We start from the raw sequence: 22,706 nt of genomic DNA, 5'->3' as shown, positions 1-22,706 counted from the left end.
TATATCCAGAAATGTTGGTGTGTTTAGTCTCGTAAACGAAATGTTACGTATAAAATCAGACATTTATAGTTAGTGTTATTGCTTTGGCATGTTCTAGAAAGGTATTTAAAAAAAAATCTCATTCTGATTCACATTCTCACTTCTCAATAGAAAGCTTCTTCTAAAGCATTTTCTTTTTACTTTCAAGTTATGCCAGAAGGACCATACGTGAAAATATGTCTGTGAGAACGTATGTGTCGAAACAATAAAATGAGATCTAATGACACTGCTATTCTGAACTTGATCTACTGAGCTGAACAATTTCTTCATTCCTTCGGTCGTCTTGAAAGCATGCACACAACCATCTGTCTTCCCAGAAATCAATGCAACAATCTGTTTAACAGATACCTCAAATAGCTGAGAAACGAAAGAAAAAACCTGTTGTAAATCTATCACCTTTTCGCTAGAACGCCTTGAGCAGAGCGTTTGAGATGGCATTGCTGCTATTTTGTTTTCTTTGATATGGGATTCGACAGATGATCATTTTTTACGCACCGACGGGCTTCAGATCAATAGCGAAAGCACATTCAATGTTCTCGGCTCCCCATGTTGGTTTCAACTCTCTGAACCAGCTAGAGGTCAGGGGTCAAGCCTCTACAAACCACCGTGAGGACACACACACATCTCCGAGGTCCATTACCTACTCCATTACCTACTGCACTTTACTTGTAAAGAAAAACATTTAGCATAACCTCACACAGAATGTGCCGAGGCCGTAAAGACCTTGCTGAACTTAACACTAGCAGGGTTAGAAGCTTGACCCCTGAGCACATAAGAGGCATACTTTCTCCCTGTGTTGTTTTTTTCTCACGTTTTTCTCATCTTCAAGGTCAGGCTATAGACACCTAAAGCTTGGGTGGTCCAGGGCACTTTGTCTGCTGAGCATGTGTGTCATCACCAGTGTCAGTGAGCTGATGGCGAGCTAGAATATCTGTCGGCAGAGAGCATCAAAGAATTGACATACACCACATTTTATGGGTACACACCACAACACAGAAAAGGTTATGACCCACTGGTAACAACTTCAAAATGAAGCACACGGGCATTAAATGACCACCATATGCTGGCCACATGGGTGTCCAACGGTGAATAGTATTCATAGCAGCTTGAAGTCAACTTGTAAGAGGACAGAATACAGAAGCTCTGCGGGTGTGAATACTGGCCGCAGTGACATATAAACCACACAGGAGCTTAAATTGGCAATCTGCTACCACATCACCCTGATATCAGGGTTGTCACCAGCGTTGTAGGGCATCGGAGGGCCCGTGACTGATGAGCCAGGAGAGTGGCATGTTTACGAGCTGCATGAAAGCCGTGCTCAGCGGAGAGCAATGGAGCCCAGTGAGAAACAGCATTGCCAGGACACACCCTTCAATCAGCCCAGTCGACAGAAGGGACTTGACCGGGATTGGTGCAAAGTGTGAAATGGCCACTAAAGAGGACTAACAGGTGGGGTGGGCAACGCCCTCGACTAGAGCCAGGTGTTTAGAGGCCATGCGTGGCAACCTTCTGCAAACTGTCAAACAGTCAACGTGATGGATGGAGGGGAATGATAGCAGTGAGAACGGGATCGGCTTCAGGAGCAGGGTAATGTAACGGCCATAGACATGGTGGCATGACATACTGTAGGCCCATAGGTATGGTGGGTCCGCGAGAGGCCACAGAGGGGTGCATCTAATGCTCCCACCTCTCAGCCCATCGTCGGCGTGCCTGGCGCATCTTTGCCAGAACAGATTTCATCAGTAGATGAACTGCACAGCCCCTATCCTCCAGCTAGCAACTGTAGTGTGAGTAAAGAACGAGGCAAGACAGAGAGAGGGGGTATAACTCCACGACTTCAGAAGAACAGGCCTCTTTGGTCTCATGCAACATACACTGGAACCTAAATGTGTGAAAACAAATGACATTTTGAAAGCAAATACTTTTGTAAAAAAAAAGTTTTAAAAATGTATCAATTGGGTCTTGAAAGGAGCCCTGTGGCACACCGTTTACCAAAAAACACCCTATAAACCAAAACAAACTCAAATACCAATTTTGTCTGACGCAACATACACTGGACCGAGCCCTGTGGCACACCTAGTACCAAAAACACCACATTAATCAGAGAAATTGTAAATGCAAACTTACTAGCAGAGTATTGCAGAGTCCATGAACGGTCTCCTGTTGCCCAGGTCATTGTCCTCTTGCCAGGGTCCCAGGGGGGCCTGGGGACATGCTTCAGTGAATAGCTTGAAGAGTCGTTGGGGCTCATGACACGGAGGAGCAGCAACGTGGCCTGGGAGTCATGCTTGAGCGGCCGAGCACCCAGCCTGTCACTGTGCTGATGTATGTGCCCGCAGGGTCACGCTACGCTCAGAGGGAAGCAGGCAGCAGGGCCTTGGCCCTCACATAAGCCTCTCCCCAGCTGATCCACAACGCAGGGTGCCAACTGCCAACACAGCTGTCCAGGCCTGGCTGCTGAGGACAAGCACACGTAATGATTGCTACCACCAATGAATAAGAGAGCTATCGGAGTCTTGGGAGTTAATGTTAATGTCCTGAATCTGTAAAAGTAGATTCATGTTAATATTAAACCTAATATTCACATGGTCATCCACTATGACTATGTGAACCTGCTAAAACGCTTCATAGGCAACATATAACCCAGATACAGAACATGACCTTGGCTGAATTTCTCTGGATCTGGTAGGTGGCGGTCTTGCTCATGTCGGGGCGGCTGTAAATCAGGGATTCCTGCTGAGGTGATGTCAGTCCTTTACATCATGTGTTGTGGCTCCCCACTGTGTGGACACGTGGGCACAGCTTTTCTAGAGCCTTTTCACAGGGGGAGGGAGGGGACCCACATGTCTGACCATTTACTGGAAAGACAAGTCAGTTTATGTATGAGTGTACAGTATGTTTCAAAAAACATGTGGGCCCCGCTTGTCATCTCTCACTCCCACGTCCAGCTACAACAGGCAGTATAGATAAATGTTTTTTTTTATTTTTTACTTTGACAACCAAATTTGTGTACAGAATTGGCCACTGGCCAACACCATTGTGTTCAGTGCTGCACTGGCTCAGATCAAGCTAATGGCCCCTCGCTTCTCAGAAGCGCTTATAAAGGTTAAATGCATGAATGCTGTGAGAAACAAGAACAGAATTCGAACATACAAACACTGCGGTGGAATTCTGCTTGAATTTATGGTAACGTGACAGCTAGCATCTGCGCTAGTACGCTCTGATAATAAATGAGGGACTCTGCCACTGATGTTATACAAACAAAACAAAATATGATTGGCTAGTTGCCCTTGTTATAGCCTTAATCTATCAATGCAACTGTTACAATATATGTTATATATGTGTTTAATTTTAAAGTCAAATCAGTCTTTTGAAAATAATCGTGAATTCTTTTTTAGGTCAGTAAAACCCTCATTACAGTACCAAGCACTCACACCTGGTTTTGCAATGTTTAAAACAGATCAAACCCAATAACTTTACAAAGAACATGGAAATTAACCAGAAAAATGTACACAAAGAAGACAAATAAAAAGTAGCACCTCCTATCTAACATCAGAAGCATAGGTTTGTTTGGCATAAAAGTCAAAGTCCAAAAAGTATCAACATAAAGCATTATGGGAAAGTTGAACATGTTATTTTGATACAAAGTTTATTTTTTACAAAGAACCTAAAAGAAACATTTGTATTTATTATTAGGGTAAATACCAGGTATATAGCAGGCTGGAAAATACCAATCGCCTCAAAACTTCTATTACATTTTAGGAAGTTAAGACGGTCCATTGGGAAAACTCTTGAATCCACAAATAAATGAACGGTGTCTTAACCTAACGAGTGGCTTCTTCATATCAAGAGACTCCGGTTATGTTCCAATATCCACACATTGTTTCTTAGTATGATAGTGTGGGTTTCAGAACTGAGCTCTATTGTGATCCTGCTGAGAGAATGGCACCGTATGATAAATGTCAGTCAGATTTTATCCCAAGGCGGGTGATGGACAACCCTGTAGATCTAGGTCAAGAAACAATATGCTCTGCATCCGAAAGATTTTATGACGTATATGAATTTATATTGTCCACATGCACAAAATTTACAGCCTTGATTATTCACGGTCCCATTCGGGAGTTTTATTGCTATTTTCAAATTCTTGTTGCTGATTTCTCGGTCGATATATCAGCAGATTCCTTCTGAGGTGAATCTAGGCGAAGAAGCCGAACATTTCAACCACAGTTCTCCTGATTGCCATGTTTGGATGCTAAAAATAGCTTCATAATATTATGTCAAATGTCAATGAAGAACGTTACGCTGCGTCATAAAAAAAGATGCATTTCTGCTTGAGTCGTAGACTCGTAACGAAATCCTACTGCTTATCGAGTATCGTTGCTAATTTAGAAAACAGGTGCTAATTTAGACGTTGGGTTTTATGGTTAACTGTTATTAACACCTGCATCATGACGGAGTCGTCACTCATGTTTTAATTTAACAGCAAGTTTGTTACCCAAAGCTGTGCCAAATATGCAGTTGTACACTTGTTGCTTTTTAAAAAGACTTGCATCTTGGCTATAAAGCTGTCAACACTATTAATCTGGAACAGAAATAATATGTGACGATCAAACTTTAGACGCAAAAAGCCCCCCCCCCCCCCCCCCCAGAGCCCCACCAAATGGGTAATGTATCATATTGATAGAACCCAACTGTCTCATGCAGCTTATCTATAGGTGGCAACTTCCTGTTTCAATAAATAGTATGCAACATACTTTTTATTTCTCGCTGTGACAAAGAAAGATTTCATTCCACAACATCAGGTATCCTAAGCCTGCTAAATATACTAAACTCAGCAAAAAAAAAAGAAACGTCCCTTTTTCAGGACCCTGTCTTACAAAGATAATTCGTAAAAATCCAAATAACTTCACAGAAGTTTCCCATGCTTTCACTGTTTCCCATGCTTGTTTAATGAACCATAAACAATTAATGAACATGCACCTGTGGAAAGGTCGTTAAGACACTAACAGCTTACAGACAGTAGGCAATTAAGGTCACAGTTATCAAAACATAGGACACTAAAGAGGCCTTTCTACTGACTCTGGAAAAACACCCACAGAAAGATGCCCAGGGTCCCTGCTCATCTGCGTGAACGTGCCTTAGGCATGCTGCAAGGAGACATGAGGACTGCAGATGTGGCCAGGGCAATAAATTACAATGTCCGTACTGTGAAACGCCTAAGACAACGCTACAGGGAGACAGGACGGACAGCTGATCGTCCTCGCAGTGGCAGACCACGTGTAACAACACCTGCACAGGATCGGCACATCCGAACATCACACCTGCGGGACAGATACAGGATGGCAACAACAACTGCCCAAGTTACACCAGGAACGCACAATCCCTCCATCAGTGCTCAGACTGTCCGCAATAGCCTGAGAGAGGCTGGACTGAGGGCTTGTAGGCCTGTTGTAAGGCAGGTCCTCACCAGACATCACCGGCAACAACGTTGCCTATGGGCACAAACCCACCATCGCTGGACGAGAAAGGACTGGCAAAAATTGCTCTTCACTGACGAGTCGCGGTTTTGGTGATGGTCAGATTCACGTTTATCATCGAAGGAATCAGTGTTACACCGAGGCGGAGGGTCCGTCATGGTCTGGGGCGGTGTTTCACATCATCATCGGACTGTGCTTGTTGTCATTGCAGGCAATCTCAACGCTGCGCGTTACAGGGAAGACATCCTCCTCCCTCATGTGGTACCCTTCCTGCAGGCTCATCCTGACATGACCCTCCAGCATGACAATACCACCAGCCATACTGCTCGTGATTTCCTGCAAGAGAGGAATGTCAGTGTTCTGCCATGGCCAGCGAAGAGTCCGGATCTCAATCCCATTGAGCACGTCTGGGACCTGTTGGATCGGAGGGTGAGGGCTAGGGCCATTCCCCCCAGAAATGTCCGGGAACTTGCAGGTGCCTTGGTGGAAGAGTGGGGTAACATCTCACAGCAAGAAGCACATCTGGTGCAGTCCATGAGAAGGAGATGCACTGCAGTACTTAATGTAGCTGGTGGCCACACCAGATACTGACTGTTACTTTTGATTTTGGACCCCCCTTTGTTCAGGGACACATTTTTCCATTTCTGTTAGTCACATGTCTGTGGAACTTGTTCAGTTTATATCTCAGTTGTTGAATATTATGTTCATACAAATATTGACAGGTTAAGTTTGCTGAAAATAAACGCAGTTGACAGTGAGAGGACGTTTATTTTTTTGCTGAGTTTATTATCACAATTCCAATGATATTCAACTCCTAATTGTTGCACAAAAAAACATGAAACCATGTGCCATGCTGCAAAGTCATACACTGAACAAAAATATAAACCGCGACAGGCAACAATTTCAAAGATTTTACAGAGTTACAGTTCATATAAAGGAAGACAATCAATTGAAATGAATAAATTAGGCCGTAATCTATGGATTTTACATGACTGGGAATACAGATATGCATCTGTTGGTCACAAATACCTTAAAAGTACCTAATGTGACCACCATTTGCCTCATGGAGCGCGACACATCTCCTTCGCATGGAGTCAATCATGCTGTTGATTGTGGCCTGTGGAATGTTGTCCCACTCCTCTTCAATGGCTGTGCTAAGTTTCTGGATATTAGCGGGAACTTGAACATGCTGTGTACACGTCGATCCAGAGTTGTGACATGTCTGGTGAGTACGCAGGCCATGGAAGAACATTTTCAGCTTCCAGGAATTGTGTACAAATCCCTGCGACATGGGGCCATGCATTATCATGCTGAAACATGAGGTGATGGTGGCACATGAATGGCACGACAACGGGCCTCGGGATCTCGTCACGTTATCTCTGTGCATTCAAGTTAACATCATAAAATGTCATTGTGTTTGTTGTCTGTAGCTTACGCCTGCCCAGACCATAACCCTACCACCACGGGGCACTGATAACGCTGACATCAGCAAACCGCTCGCCCCCACACAACGCCATACACACTGTCCGCCATCTGCCTGGTACAGTTAAAATCGGGATTCATCCATGAAGAGCACACATCTCCAGCATGCCAGTGGCCATGGAAGGTGAGCATTTGCCCACTGAAGTCAGTTATGACACTGAACTGCATTCAGGTCAAGACCCTGGTGATGAGTGTGTGTTTATAGTGTATTTTTGTTTGGTGTATATTAGTAGCTAATTAGCAATTCTCTTGCCAGATATCCGTAAGCCTATTAGCAGCGTTTGCCAAATGCACGGCTTGCAGAGACGCTTTGTTTGTCCAACCCTCAGATTTATAGACTGTTTTGCAACAAGAGCTAAAGCAGGAACTTTATGATTGATGATGGGTAGCCTATAAGTCAGCGTTTATTAATACTGAAAGAGACTCATTGGCGGTTCAGATAGGTACACTTGTATCTTTATGCTGTGATATCATAAGGTATTAAAAGGTACATGAGAACATAGTACCAAGGAAGAGGGGAGGGGGTATGGACTAGGTCACAGAGCAAACCAATCCATGTCAGTCTGTGTATCCCATCATGCCAAAAAAAAGACTTCACCTACATACATACAGTTGAAGTTGAAAGTTTACATAAACTTAGGTTGGAGTCATTAAAACTCGTTTTTCAACCACTCCACACATTTCTTATTAACAAACTATAGTTTTGGAAAGTCGGTTGGGACATCTACTTTGTGCATGACACAAGTAATTTTTCCAATAATTGTTTACAGACAGATTATTTCACTTATAAATCACTGTATCACAATTCCAATGGGTCAGAAGTTTACATACACCAAGTTGACTGTGTCTTTAAACAGCTTGGAAAATACCAGAAAATGATGTCATGGCTTTAGTAGCTTCTGATAGGCTAATTGACATAATTTTAGTCAATTGGAGGTGTACTGGTAGTCTGGTTCATCCTTGGAAACAATTTCCAAGCGCCTGAATGTACCACATTCATCTGTACAAACAATAGTACACAAGTATAAATATCATGGGACCACACAGCCGTCATACCGCTCAAGAAGGAGACACGTTCTGTCTCCTGGAGATGAACGTACTTTGGTGCGAAAAGTGCAAATCAATCCCAGAACAGCAGCAAAGGCCCTTGAGAAGATTCTGCAGGAAACAGGTACACAACTATCTATATCCATAGTTAAACAAATCGACATAACCTGAAAAGCCGCTCAGCAAGGAAGAAGCCACTACTCCAAAACCGCTATAAAAAAGCCAGACTACAGTTTGTAACTGCACACGGAGACAAAAGATCGTACTTCTTGGAGAAATGTCCTCTGGTCTGATGAAACAAAAATAGAACTGTTGGCCATAATGACCATCGTTATGTTTGGAGGAAAAAGGGGGAGGCTTGCAAGCCAAAGAACACCATCCCAGCCGTCAAGCAAGGGGGTGGCATCATCATGTTGTGGGGTTGCTTTGCTGCAGGAGGACTGGTGCACTTCACAAAATAGATGACATCATGACGGACAATTATGTGGATATATTCAAGCAACATCTCAAGACATCAGTCAGGAAGTTAAAGCTTGGTCGCAAATGGGTCTTCCAAATGGACAATGACCCCAAGCATACTTCCAAAGTTGTGGCAAAATGGCTTAAGGACAACAAAGTCAAGATATTGGAGTGGCCATCACAAAGCCCTGACCTCAATCCTGTAGAAAATTTGTGGGCAGAACTGAAAAAGCGTGTGCGAGCAAGGAGGCCTACAAACCTGACTCAGTTACACCAACTCTGTCAGGAGGAATGAGCCAAAATTCACCCAACTTATTGTGGGAAGCTTGTGGAAGGCCACTCAAAACATTTGATCCAAGTTAAACAATTTAAATGCTATGCTACCAAATACTAATTGAGTGTATGTAAACTTCTGACCCACTGGGAATGTGATGAAAGAAATCAAATCTGAAATAAATAATTCTCTCTACTATTATTCTGACATTTCACATTCTTAAAATAAAGTGGTGATTCTAACTGACCAAAGACAGGGATTTTTTTACTAGGATTAAATAATTGTGAAAAACTGAGTGTAAATGTTTTTGGCTAAGGTGTATGTAAACTTACAACTTCAACTGTACATACATGCGCATCTCTGTTTGTGTCGTCATAAGTCATCGCGGACTGATAATAGTACGCTGGGTGGGCGGGTAAGGTTTAAACAAAGTGTTCCCGGTATAGGACTCGTAATACGTTTGAGTAGTTTTGTCCATCTTGGGGTGTGTGCCAGCCGGCCCGCTCTGTGATTTACATGAGGGGGGAGGGGCTATTTTTAAGGCAGAGGGCACAAAAAGAGCACAGTTACAGCATGTTAACCTTTAGGGTCAGGTCTGATACGTAAACCCACCCCATCTAAAAAAAACTCCTCTGAACTCATGCTGGGGAAAATAACTCCCTGCCTGAGAACCAGCAGCCTGGCCCCAGTGAGAAATAACTCCTTAGTGGGCCGGTAGGGGCAGAAAACAACTGGGGTACAGGTGGCGAAACACACACTGACACACACATACACACAATGCCTAGTGAAGTTTAAAGGCTAGTTACACTTCCAAATTAAAGTTTGTCAGACTTTTTCAGACAAAAGCACGTCTCTCGACATTGGGGCAGAAAACAGTTCAGTGGGCTGTTCATGGGCCTTGGTTGGGGGCGGAAACAGTTCGGCGGGCCGTTCATGGGCCTTGGTTGGGGGCGGAAACAGTTTGGCGGGCTGTTCATGGGCCGGCAGGGGCAGAAAACACATAAGTGGGCTGTGGCTTGGATGCCAGAGGCACCCTCGCATACAGAGCAGGATCGGTACTGTCGAAGAATAATATACGTCAAAAGCATGATATCACACTGTTCCTTTAAACCCTCCTTGTTGCACCAACAACAACGCAGCTACTTTGTATTCTCTCTTTGCTACTTTACATTCTATCGTAGACATTGCACGTGGAATGGAGGTCAATACGTCTCTCTGTGCTAACTGATGTGTACTATAGCCTGCATCGGAAGTGGCTAGGGCAGATCTCAGGCACTAGGTCAGTACAGAACATACTATAAGGACACTTCAATCCCTATAGTCAATACAGGGGTCTCTGGGGAGTAAACTGAACCACCGGAAAACTTTTCTCTGCAGCGCTGAACGGCATTGATTAGCTAGACCCCCCTGCCAGCACCCGTCAGTTGTCAATCCTTCTTTCACTCTGATCTAATGTACTGGAACAGCTGTGTAAGAGGCTTAACCATTCATCTGGACTGACAAGCCATTGTTCATTGTGATTTATGACACATAATGTGTGAAAGAGGATAGTTTGTTGAAAGGTATGGTGATGGCATAACAATGCCAATATCGATATGTCCTCGGTAGAGATGTGTTAGATATTTATCTTTCGGGGAATAACAAAGGCACGGGGGGGGGGGGGGTTGCAGTGGAAAGGTGATTAGTCATTCAAACAATTAAACCTAACAGATAGGTAATTACAGTATGTAGTATATTACTTAGTATCAATGATGTTACAAAGTAAACTTGATAAGGAAGGTAGGTTCCAGCTCTGTCAGTGATGACCACAATACCTTAGTATAGCAGGATAACACACTATCCCCATCACCTAGACCAGACAGAGGGTAGAATTACACCAACTTTCCCACCAATATCTCTTTGACAACTTGCTTATTCTAGGATGCCAACTCAGAGGTTTCAGCATTGAGCTGGTACCTATATGGTTTGGCTACTAGTGCTAGCGTTGAAGTAATTGACAACATCTTGGTTACAATTGGACAAAAAACACAACTATTTTTAATGGGAGTGCACTGACTATTACATTGTATAAAGTAGCAAGGTTCACTTTACTAATACAATTTACAAATCCATTTACATCACTTAAATCATTATATTTTTTAGAAAACCATCTTTGAGAAACTGAATGAATTATTACTTTATAGGCGCTGAGACACAAATATTGCGGCTGTGCAGCCAAGTTGTATTGCACCCTTCAAAACCTTGTATCCGGGTAGCTGAAACAAAAGAAAGAAAACACAAGAAAACCTTTATCAGAAGAGTTCAAAGCACATGATGTTTGACAGGAAACAGTGAAGGAATGTAACACCACAGTGTTCCCAAGCCGCACGCAATCTTTCCCACCATGACCCAGTTTTGGAGGAATCAAAGCATTTGAGTGGGAGATAATGAGACGGAATCCATTCCTTGTTTTTATGGAATAAATTTAAAGGAAAACCCATAATGATCCAGGGACAATAAACCACAACATAAAAAGACTGGGAAACACTGAGACATCACTATGCAACAACAACAACATAACACAATAACATAATTATTGACTGATCATGATATACTGCTTGCTTGATTTTTGCTCGAGGCGCTTTGAGATTCTATGGAAAGCACTTTAGAAATGTAACAAATTATGATTCATTATTATTAGAACTGAACTCAATTAAGGTTCACTCCACCAGCCATAGCTGTTGTCAATAACAGCGTAACAACAGAACCTTAACCAAAGGATTAAATAGAGTAAAACCTAAAGATCAAAGGGGGAAAGAGGGCTTACAGATTCAGCATCGTGCTCCAGTCCTGTATCATGATGTTCCATCTCATCATCTCGGAATTCCTTTATTAACTGTATGGAAAATAAATGGCCACATTCACTTCTCAGAAATCAAGACAACAAACACTCAAGACAAAGTACAGTGTGCATTATTCAATTATAGGGGTAGGGTTTTACCTGACCAGGAAAGTATGAGGGTCCTTACTAGCTACTATAGCCACAAAGTCATAAATCCCGCCCATTTCTACAATTTCTCTTCCTGAAATCTGACTTTAAAACTTACCCTAACCACACTGCTAAATTTATGCCTAACCTTAAATGAAAGACCAAAAAGCCTACATTTGGACTTTTTGGCTGTGGAATCTGACTTTGTGGCTATAGAAGCTACTGTAAACCAAGTAAGAGCCCTAGCTGGGGCACAGAGTTTTTCTTGATAGAGCCCAGAGATGTTCCTGGTCAGGAAAAACTCCAGGGCCCATGGTACGAGGGATGGTTCATTATCTTACTTTTAACAGCTCTACGTATCTGTCTGGGTCCTCCTCCATGAGGGCTCTGATCTGGCTGTTGTAGTGCTCTGAGATGCTCTCCTCCACAGCCACAGTACAGGCCATGGCCCCTTCTTTACCCAGTAGAGCGGTGCCCGCTCCTGCGGGGACACACCACAGAATATGGTCTATCCCCCAAGTGCCATATGTATCATACTGTTGTATTGGATTATTGTCTCATTGCAACAGAACTCACAGACATATACATCCATTCCCTTTGTTTATTTGTCAGGCATATGTGACAACTGTTGACTGTATGGAGTGAAGCCTTGTTCCTTACCAAGTAAAAAACCTGCAACGTTCCAGAGGGGCAACAGCAACGTTGGGCGAACTCTGTTCTCTGCAAGGATCTCATTGAATTTGGCAAGATGCTTCTTCTCTTGATCCCACATTTCCTTGAAGCATAGTGAAAATGAATATATAATTGAGGATGCTGGAATGTCAACATTTTGTTTTTGTGGGTCACCAAGCACTGACAACATGATTACATCCATTCACTTTAATTGTTGTCATAAAGTTAACTTTGGGGATACTGGAATGGTAGCCAATCATCTAAAAAACAAAACAAGTAGTTAGGCTATTGTCGTCTGCAAGAATGTAAGAAAAGTAGCTACATCTGTGCATGTGTAATGCAGACTACTTATACCTGAATAAGCTGTCCTGTCTGTGACCTTCCCAACACTGCCATCTGGCCGGCGTAGATGCGGTTGGCACCGTATTCCCCTGCGTGGTCCACCCGCAACATACTGTGCAGCAGAGCCTTCTCTGCTTCGTCGCGCGGGGGCGGTATCACACTGTATGCCCGAGAATTGAGCTGTACTGGTAGTGCTTCAAACAGGACGAAAAAGTGTATTAAAATATGTAGCTATTTTACTTTGCAGTCGAACATGTCACCTGCATTACATTTTTTTCTGCAGATCAACATAACTGTTAGCTATAACGACTGAAGTGTCTCACACCTTACAAAAGCACCATGTAAACTAAATGTGAAATTGCCAGCTAAGTTAGTTAACAACTAGCTCTAGCTGCAAAACTCACTTGAGCTGCTATGAGGATGCAAGCAAGACAGAAACTGACCACTGACAAATTATATATTCATAGGTCAGCATTTATGTATGAACACTGAGCAGACTTGTTTTTAGCATTGTAGCTAGCTAAACAGCATTGAGTGCCTACCTCTGTGCTTCAAACAACATTGTCGTATCCTCAAAGGACTGAAAACATGCGTCCAGTCATGCAATGCAATGTGTGCGAAAACGGCTCGTTGCATTGTTATATGGCTCTATTATTCTGTAATTAATATATGTTACATATGCAGGTTGTCATTGAAATGTGCCTGCTTGTGGAGATGGCGCGGTCAAATGACGTAACTTCTTCTATGGTTTAATAGCGGCCCGCAAATAAAGGTTTAAGGTGCATGCTGCCACCTACTGTCCTGGAATGTGTGGTCAATCACGGTTTACATTTAACTCTACATTATTATATACAGTGCATTCGAAAAGTATTCAGACCACTTGACTTTTACATTTTTTTGTTACGTTACAGCCTTATTCTAAACTGGATTAAATGCATGTTTGTCCTCATCAATCTACACACAATACCCCATAATGACAAAGCAAAAACAGGTTTTTAGAAATGTTTGCAAATTTATTTAAAAAAAAGTAAAACAGAAATACCTTATTTACATAAGTATTCAGATCCTTTGCTATGAGTATCGAAATTGAGCTCAGGTGCATCCTGTTTCCATTGATCATCCTACAGATGTTTCTATAGCTTGATTGGAGTCCACCTGTGGTCAATTCAATTGATTGGACATGATTTGGAAAGGCACACACCTGTCTATATAAGGTCCCACAGTTGACAGGGCATGTCAGAGCAAAAACCAAGCCACGAGGTCGAAGGAATTGTCCGTAGAGCTTCGAGACAGGATTGTGTTGAGGCACAGATCTGAGGAACGGTACCAAAACATTTCTGCAGCATTGAAGGTCCCCAAGAACACACTGGCCTCCATAATTCTTCAATGGAAGAAGTTTGGAACCACCAAGTCTCTTCCTAGAGCTGAACCACCGGCCAAACTGAGCAATCAGGGGAGAAGGGTCTTGGTCAGGGAGGTGACCAAGAACCCGATGGTCACTCTGACAGAGCTCCAGAGTTCCTGTAGAAATTGGAGAACCTTCCAGAAGGACAACCATCTCTGCAGCGCTCCACCAATCAGGTATTTACGGTAGAGTGGCCAGACTGAAGCCACTAAACCAGTAAAAGGCCCATGACAGCCCGCTTGGAGTTTGCCTAAAGACTCTCGTCATTATTTATGATGAGAAACAGATTCTCTGGTCTGATGAAACGAAGGTTAAATTCTTTGGCCTGAATGCCAAGCGTCACGTCTGGAGGAAACCTGGCACCATCCCTATGGTGAAGCATGGTAGTGGCAGCATCGTGATGTCGGGAAGTTTTTCAGCGGCAGGGACTGGGTTACTAGTCAGGATTGAAGGAAAGATTAACGGAGCAAAGTACAGAGAGTAACCTGCTCCAGAGCACCCTAAGAACACAGCCAAGACAAGTGGCTATTGGACAACTCTCTGAATGTCCTTGAGTGGCCCAACCAGGTCTGAATACTTATGCAAATTAAATATTTACGTTTTTGATTTAATACATTTGCAAAAGTGAAAAACAAAACTGTATCAAGAACTACTTAGTAGATCCCTCCTATTAGATTTGCCAGAAGATAAATGAATAAATACATACAGTATCTACACTGTGCTAACAAACCTCCAAACGAGCTTCAACGCCATACAACACTCCTTCCGTGGCCTCCAACTGCTCTTAAATGCTAGTAAAACTAAGTGCATGCTCTTCAACTGATCGCTGCTACGACTCATAATTGTCACGCCTGCTCCCACTCTTCCACCCTGGCGCTCAAAGGCACCAGGCTTCCCAGCATTGCGCACTCCTGACATCATCATTACGCCCACCTGCCTTCCCCCGGCACACGCGTCAGTGATTATTGGACGCAGCTGTAGTCAATCACCTCTGTCATTACCTTCCCCATATCTGTCTAGTTCACCGCTCTGTTCCCTGGTTCTGCATTGATTGACATATGTCCTTGTTTACCTGTGTGCTGACGCTGGTTCTGTCACCTGTCTGTTCGTCATTAAATGTTCAACTCCCCGTACCTGCTTCTGATCCCTGGCGTCAGTCCTTGCAATAATAATGGCTGGAATGGTATCCATGAGGTTGACACCATTCCACTGACTCCATTCCATCCACTATTATAAACCATCCTCCTCTCAGCAGCCTCCACTGATGTATGCTGTTATCAGAGACTCTCTTTGCTGTTATTGTTTCAGTTCTGAAATAATAATCAGTATTTCCCTATGTGACCCATAGATGGCAGTCTTATACAAACATATTAGGCCACACAACTTGGGACAACTTCAGAAGCCTAGAAATATCCAATAACTTTCGTTTGGTGTGGATCAACAATTCAACGTTTTGCCACAGTGAATGATCATCATATACAAACATCCAAAACATTGCATTGATATTTTATAGAGAACCCCACCAACCAACAGCACCTCACACATATGCAACTTCATGAATCGGGCCTTTTATGAATCACGCGTAGACCAGCATGCAGCAGTCAGTCAGACACCTTCATTCTGCAGGTTTATAAAAGAATGTGCAGAGACATCTGAGGAATGGTGAGGCTGACTGCGATGGCCCAGGATAAACAGGGATGAGACTGGTGCCGTTAATGGAATAGCTGAGGCTGGCTGTGAGGCAGACTGAGATTGGGGCAGTTAGAGCTGAGGCTGGCTGTGAGGCAGACAGACTGGGGCAATTAGAGCTTGAGGCTGGCTGTGAGGCAGACTGGACATGGGGAAGGCAGCGTGGTTGTGTGTGGGGCTGACTTGGACTGAGGGGTTTGGGCTAGGGATGTGGGGCTAGAGCATGGGGCTAGGGAAGGCAGGGCTGAGGTGAGTGATGTGGTGCTGAGGAAAACGGATGGGGCTGGAGCTGCGGGGGGTAGGCTGTGGCGGTGGGAGGTGTAAGAGGTAGCAGGCACTTGGTTTGGAGTGAAGGAAGACAGCTCTGTTCCTGCTGTCAGGCTGCCTGGCTGGTAGTGGTGTGGCATGGAGCATCAGTCTAGTGCTGGAGGACCAATGTTCATTGTCCTGGCTAGATCCACATACAGTGGCAAGAAAAAGTATGTGAACCCTTTGGAATTACCTGGATTTCTGCATAAATTAGTCATGCAATTTGACCTGATCTTCATCTTAGTCACAACAATTAACAAATACAGTGTGCTTAAACTAATAACACACAAATTATTGTATTTTTCTTGTCTATATTGAATACATAATTTAAACTTTCACAGTGTAGTTTGGAAAAAGTATGTGAACCATATAGGCTAATTACTTTTCCAAAAGATAACTGGAGTCAGGAGTCCGCTAACCTGGAGTCCAATCAATTAGCTGAGATTAGAGATGTTGGTTAGAGCTGCCCTGCCCTATAAAAAACACTCACAAAATGTGAGTTTGCTATTCACAGAAGCATTGCCTGATGTGAACCATGCCTCGAACAAAAGAGATCTCAGAAGACCTACGGTTAAGAATGGTTGACTTGCATAAAGCTGGAAAGAGTTACAAAAGTATCTCTAAAAGCCTTGATGTTCATCAGTCCACGGTAAGACAAATAGTCTATAAATGGAGAAACTTCTGCACTGTTGCTACTCTTCCTAGGAGTGGCCGTCCTGCAAAGATGACTGCAAGAGCACAGTGCAGAATGCTCAATGAGGTTAAGAAGAATCCTAGAGTGTCCGCTATAGACTTACAGAAATCTCTGGAACATGCTAACATCTCTGTTGACGAGTCTACGATACATAAAACACTAAACAAGAATGGTGTTCATGGGAGGGCATCACGGAAGAAGCCACTGCTGTCCAAAATAAACATTGTTGCATGTCTGAAGTTCGCAAAAGAGCACCTGGATGTTCCACAGCGCTTCTGGCAAAATATTCTGTGGATAGATTAAACTAAAGTATGGATTTGTTTGGAAGGAACACACAACACTATGTGTGGAGAAAAAAAAAGGCACAGCACAGCACAGCACACCAACGTCAAAACCTCATCCTAACTGTAAAGTATAGTGAAGGGAGTATCATGGTTTGGAGCTGCTATGCTGCCTCAGGGCCTGGACAGCTTGCTAATATCTACGGAAAAATTAATTCCCAAGTTTATCAAGACATTTTGCAGGAGAATGTTAGGCTATCTGTCCACCAATTGAAGCGCAACAGAAGTTGGGTGACGCAACAGGACAACGACCCAAAACAGAAGTAAATCGACAAGAGAAAGGCTTCAACAGAAGAAAATACGCCTTTTGGAGTGGTCCAGTCAGAGTACTGACCTCAACCCGATTTAAAATGCTGTGGCATGACCTCGAGCGGTTCACACCAGACATCCTAAGAATATTGCTGAACTGAAACAGTTTTGTAAAGATGAATCGTCCAAAATTCCTCCTGACCGTTGTGGCAGGTCTGATCCGCAACTACAGAAAACGTTAGAGATTATTGCTCCCAAAGGAGGGTCAACCAGTTATTAAATCCAAGGGTTCACATACTTTTTCCATCCGACACTGCAAATGTTTACACAGTGTGTTCAATAAAGACATGAAAACATATTGTTTGTGTGTTATCAGTTTAAGGAGACTGTTTGTCTATTGTTGAGACTTAGATGAAGATCAGATCAAATTTTATGACCAATTTATGGAGAAATCCAGGTAATTCCAAAGGGTTCACATACTCTCTCTTGCCACTGTAGGTAGAGGCCCCGTCTAACCTTATCTCCTGGTGGATTTGTAAGAAGGCTTTGAACTTTCATTGGTGTATTCGTGATTGTGAACCTGACCCGAGCATCAAAGGATTATAGGACAGGTGCTCTCATTTCAATCAGGACTGAATCTAATCAAATGTTATTTGTCACCTGCTTGGTAAACAGGTGTAGACTGACAGTGAAATGCTGACTAACGGTTCCTTTTCCAACAATGCAGAGTTATATAATTTTTTTATAGTGACATGAGGTATAAATGCACAGTGAATAACGAATAACGAGTACAAATAACATGACTATATACAGGGAGTACCAGTACCTAGTCGATGCGCAGGGGTACGAGGTAACTGAGGTAGCTATGTACATATAGGTAGAGGTAAAGTGACTAGGCAACAGGATAGATAATAGACAGTAGCAGCAGCGTATGTGGTGTGTGTGTGTGCATGTTATGTGAGTGTGGGTGGGTGTGTATGTGTGTGTTGGGGTGTCAGTCTGTGTGAGTGTGTCCAGTGTGTGTGCATAGAGTCAGCGCGAGAGAGTTCGTTTAAAAAGGGTCAATGCAGGTGGTCTGGGTAAACATTTGATTAGCTATTTAGTAGCCTTGTTTAGCAGTCCTACGGCTTGGGGGTAGAAGCTGCTCAGGGTCCTGATGGTTTCAGACTTGGTGAACTTAAAAATAAATTCTCCCCAATTTCATGGTATCCAATTGTTAGTAGTTACTATCTTGTCTCATCGCTACAACTCCCGTACGGGCTCGGGAGAGTCGAAGGTCGAAAGCCATGCGTCCTCCGAAACACAACCCAACCAAGCCGCACTGCTTCTTAACACAGCACGCATCCAACCCGGAAGCCAGCCGCACCAATGTGTTGGAGGAAACACTGTGCACCCGGCGACCTGGTTAGTGTGCACTGCGCCTGGCCCGCCACAGGAGTCGCTAGCACGCGATGAGACAAGGATATCCCTACCAGCCAAACCCTCCCTAACCCAGACGACGCTAGGCCAATTGTGCGTTGACCCGTGGACTTCCTGGTCACGGCCAGCTGCGACAGAGCCTGGGCTCGAACCCAGTCTCTGGTGGCACAGCTAGCAATGCAGTGCCTTAGACCATTGCGCCACCCGGGAGGCCCGTCTTTGACACTTTTTTGGGCCTTTCTCTGACACCGGCTGGTATAGAGGTCCTGGATGGCAGGGAGCTCGGCCCCAGTGATGTACTGGACAGTACTCACCACCCTCTGCAGTGCCTTGCGGTCGGGTGCCTTGCAGTTGCCTTTCTGAGAGAAAGATTGAGAGAAAGCATGAAAGAGAGAGAGCAGTTGTTTTCCCCTTGTTGTCTGCAACTGGTGAGTGGATTAGGGCTGTGTGCAGGTGCATGTGTGTGTGTGGGCCTGTGTACTACGCGCCTGCGTCTCTCTGTTTGTGTATGTTCGTCTGTTTGTGTATGTTCACCCTTGCTCCAGGGTTCTGGTCAGACAGTGCATAGCTGTGGTGGTGCTCAGGCTAAGGACCCTTAGGCTAGAGTGAGTCAACACATCTGTACACAGAGGGGGGCCTGGAAGGCAGCACTGCCTGGCTGAAGGACATGACATGTCTTGTCTGGTCTTGTACGACAGACACCTAGTTTGTTTCCTAAATGGCATGCTATTCTCTATATAGTGCACTACTTTTGGTGAAAAGTACTGCTCTATTTAGGGAATAGGACATCGTTTGGGAAGCACCCCCCCCCCCCCCCCCCTGAGAATGTGTATGTATTTATGTATCCAAGTTGTGGGTCGTAACTCTGCTCACAGAGAGGGGCCAGGAAGGCAGCATTGCCTGGCTGCGACATGACATGTCGTGCCTGATCTTTGTCCTCCCAGTCCTGTCAGGACACCCAAAAAAAACAGAATGTGTCATGTGTTTATGTGTCCAAGTTGGAGGGCATAGATTTCAAAACCCCAAGTCAACCCCAAGTAAACAACAAACAAGTTTCGTCAATTCAACAGCTTGTTAGTCAGCTTCTCCCTAGCTTGGGTTAAGATGTCGACATGTTGCGATTTTATATTGGTGGCACCTTAATTGGGGAGAATGGGCTCGTGGTAATAACTCGAGCTGAATAAGTGGAATGGTAACAAATATATCAAACATATGGTTTCCAGGTGTTTGATGACAATCCATTCGCTCTGGCTCCATTCTCCCCTCAGCAGCCTCCTGTGCTGGACATTGTTGGAGCCGATTTCTCAAAAGCATCTTTCATTGATCATCTAATTTTATCTATTTTGATGGTTCTAATGATGAACTTAGCCTTCAGATGCTTTTGGGAAACCGGGTTTCGTATAGAACGAATGGGTACTTTAATTTGCCCCAAATCCTCCTCCATTACCCTCCCCCAAACCTGGTAAGGAAAACTAGGTTGACAGACAGAAAAATCAAGGGTTACGCAACATCGGCCTCATATCCAAAACTCTCAAAGTCACCCATTTTTATTGCTGTAGCGGTATCCCTCTGGAGAAGACCAAGTTGTCTCGTAAAAAGCTAACAATTCATTTTCAGATTTACATTTCCGTCTCCCCGAAGCCACCCAACCCTTTTTATAGAGGCCTTTATAAGAATAAGAACTGGTGGAGAGTGACGTTTCTAGCATTATTGAAGTGCTGACACTCAAGAAATCGTTTATTTTTGCGTTCCTCGGCACTCAGACCTTGTTAAAGCACTGTAAACAGACTGTTTTCATGAACATTGGCGATCCAGTGTGTTTTAATGTAGCTATGTCTCGGGTTGAGCAAATAAGCCATTGCCTGTCTGAAAGTGTCGCTCAAGTCGTAATTTTCTCAGGAGAAATGCAGGCTCAAGGCCTTATCCCTCTGTAGCGGTAAGGTGTGTGTTGAGCTGCACCTGTAGATGAAGAAGTTCATGATTTTTCATGTCAGGACATATCTCACCCAGGTAGAACATTGGATGTCTCAACGAAATCCCCCATATTATAACTGCTATTACAGAGGAAATCATTGGGCTAAAAAACAATGACTTGATTTGTTTTTGTTTGGTTTCTATGGCACTCCTAAACAGATCTCCAACTCTAGGGTTCACACAAGTGGAAGAGAGAGATAGTCGGAGCAAGTTGCAGATCGAGGCAAGCGGGGACATGTCAATGGTTTTACAGGAGAAACTAAAGTTCTTCATGAAAACATCAACCACATGCAATGCTCTTGAGGGTTGATAGACCTCAAGCTGATATAGTATGAATTGTCAATTGAACACACATTAAAAGACCTGTATCAACAACCATGAGGTATTATTTTTTTTAATCTTAATCGTTTTGAAGACAGTTTTTTAAACTTTAATAACGATTGATCCATTACTTAATGCAGTGGTTTTGCTTTTGCAGTCTAGTAATGTTCAACATCAGCATACATAACATTGAGTCGAGCCCTAAAAGAAGCCACATTTTTCTTTCATATTTGTAAAGATCATCAGTGCTAACATTACACTAGCTAAGTGCTGAAACAGAGAGAACTGTAAGCTCAGGGCAGGGCCAGGGTTAAAGGGTTGTGATGGCAAACCAAACCAGACCTATTTATCATAAAACCTAGCATTTACCTAGCATTACCTGTTCCTGTTAGTCACAGGATGTGGTCATCATGCTGATGTCTGCAGTGGTGGAAAAAGTACCCAATTTTCATACTCGAGTAAAAGTAAAGATGCCTTAATAGAAAATGACTCAAGTAAAAGTCACCCGGTAAAATACGACTTGAGTAAAAGTTTTAAAGTATTTGGTTTTAAATATACTTAAGTATCAAATATACTTAAGTAGTAAAAGTATAAATCATTTCAAATTTGATTATATTATGCAAACAAAATGGCACAATTTTCTTGTTTGTTTTTTATTTACGGATAGCCAGAAGCACACTCCAACTCTCAGACGTCAGTGTACATTTTACAAACGAAGCATGTGTGTTTAGTGAGTCCACCAAATCCGAGGCAGTAGGAATGACCAGGGATGTTCTCTTGACAAGTGCATGAATTGGACCATTTTTCTGTCCTGCTAAGCATTCAAAATGTACTCTTGGGTGTCAGGATAAATGTATGGAGTAAAAAGTACATTATTTTGTTTATGTTATGCAGGGATGCACACATAAACCCATGTGCGTGTACCCACATACACACACGCATGCGCACAAACACACCTGAAGAATCCTGTTGGAATCCTCCTCATCTTCAGGCTCAGACAACATTTGTGAAGAGGCCTTTGTGGTTGAGGAGGTAGATGGCTCCTCATCCTGGCCTGTGCCAGAGGTTGCTCCAAAATATTTGATAGATTCCCCCACTCCCCCTACCTTGGGCTTCAAGTGGGGAGACCTGAGGTCAACCTACCCCCGGCCCCCTCCCCAACTCGTACTTCAGAGTGGGAGACCTTCCCAGGCAGTAGCCTGCCTAGCTCACAAACTAGAATCAGGGCGCCCACTCCGACAAGGTTAATTGACCAACAGTCCCACACGGTGACATGATATCGTTGACGTGACGTGCAAATAGCTTATCAAGCTAGCTAAAACCTTATTGGTTGAAGAATTGGTCCGACTTCAAAAGCACTTCAAAACAGTCATGCCGGATTTACAACTTCCCACTTCACTTCTCAGCCCAAATCCCAGCAACAAACCACCCTGCTAGCTTGCCTCTGAAGCTAAGCAGGGTCCGTCCTGGTCATTCCCCTGGATGGGAGACCAGATGCTGCTGGAAGTGGAGTTGGTCCAGGAGGGGGCTGGCCCTCTTCCCTCT

General features: G+C 43.7%; 1 protein-coding gene across 5 annotated transcripts; it reads right to left on the bottom strand.

Annotated features, from left to right (window-relative positions):
• Positions 1-6,281: 6,281 nt before the first annotated feature.
• coq7 (Ubiquinone biosynthesis protein COQ7 homolog) lies at positions 6,282-15,435 on the bottom strand. Of its 5 annotated transcripts, XM_090194290.1 has the most exons (7): positions 13,303-13,506; positions 12,773-12,954; positions 12,407-12,521; positions 12,088-12,227; positions 11,585-11,653; positions 10,955-11,033; positions 6,282-10,627 (listed from the first exon to the last, which is right to left on the bottom strand). In XM_090194290.1, the coding sequence occupies exons 1-6, from the start codon at positions 13,394-13,396 to the stop codon at positions 10,956-10,958; spliced, it is 678 nt and encodes a 225-aa protein (XP_090050416.1). In that variant the 5' UTR covers positions 13,397-13,506; the 3' UTR covers positions 6,282-10,627; position 10,955.
• Between the last annotated feature and the right edge of the window lie 7,271 nt (positions 15,436-22,706).

This window comes from Oncorhynchus mykiss, chromosome 13, assembly GCF_057628025.1.
Source record: "Oncorhynchus mykiss isolate SJ-2025 chromosome 13, ASM5762802v1, whole genome shotgun sequence".
NCBI classification, from domain to species: Eukaryota; Metazoa; Chordata; class Actinopteri; order Salmoniformes; family Salmonidae; genus Oncorhynchus; species Oncorhynchus mykiss.
Note: the sequence above shows the minus strand (reverse complement) of the source record. Positions and strands in the feature narration are given on the sequence as shown.

Excerpts from the sequence above, each read along its gene's own strand:
- coq7 (XM_021556159.3), bottom strand. The coding sequence starts at position 13,396 with ATGCAACGAGCCGTTTTCGCACACATTGCATTGCATGACTGGACGCAT. Across the intron at positions 12,955-13,302 it reads ATGTTGTTTGAAGCACAGAG|CACTACCAGTACAGCTCAAT; the intron begins GTAGGCACTCAA and ends TCCTGTTTGAAG. Across the intron at positions 11,654-12,087 it reads GATACGTAGAGCTGTTAAAA|TTAATAAAGGAATTCCGAGA; the intron begins GTAAGATAATGA and ends TTTTCCATACAG.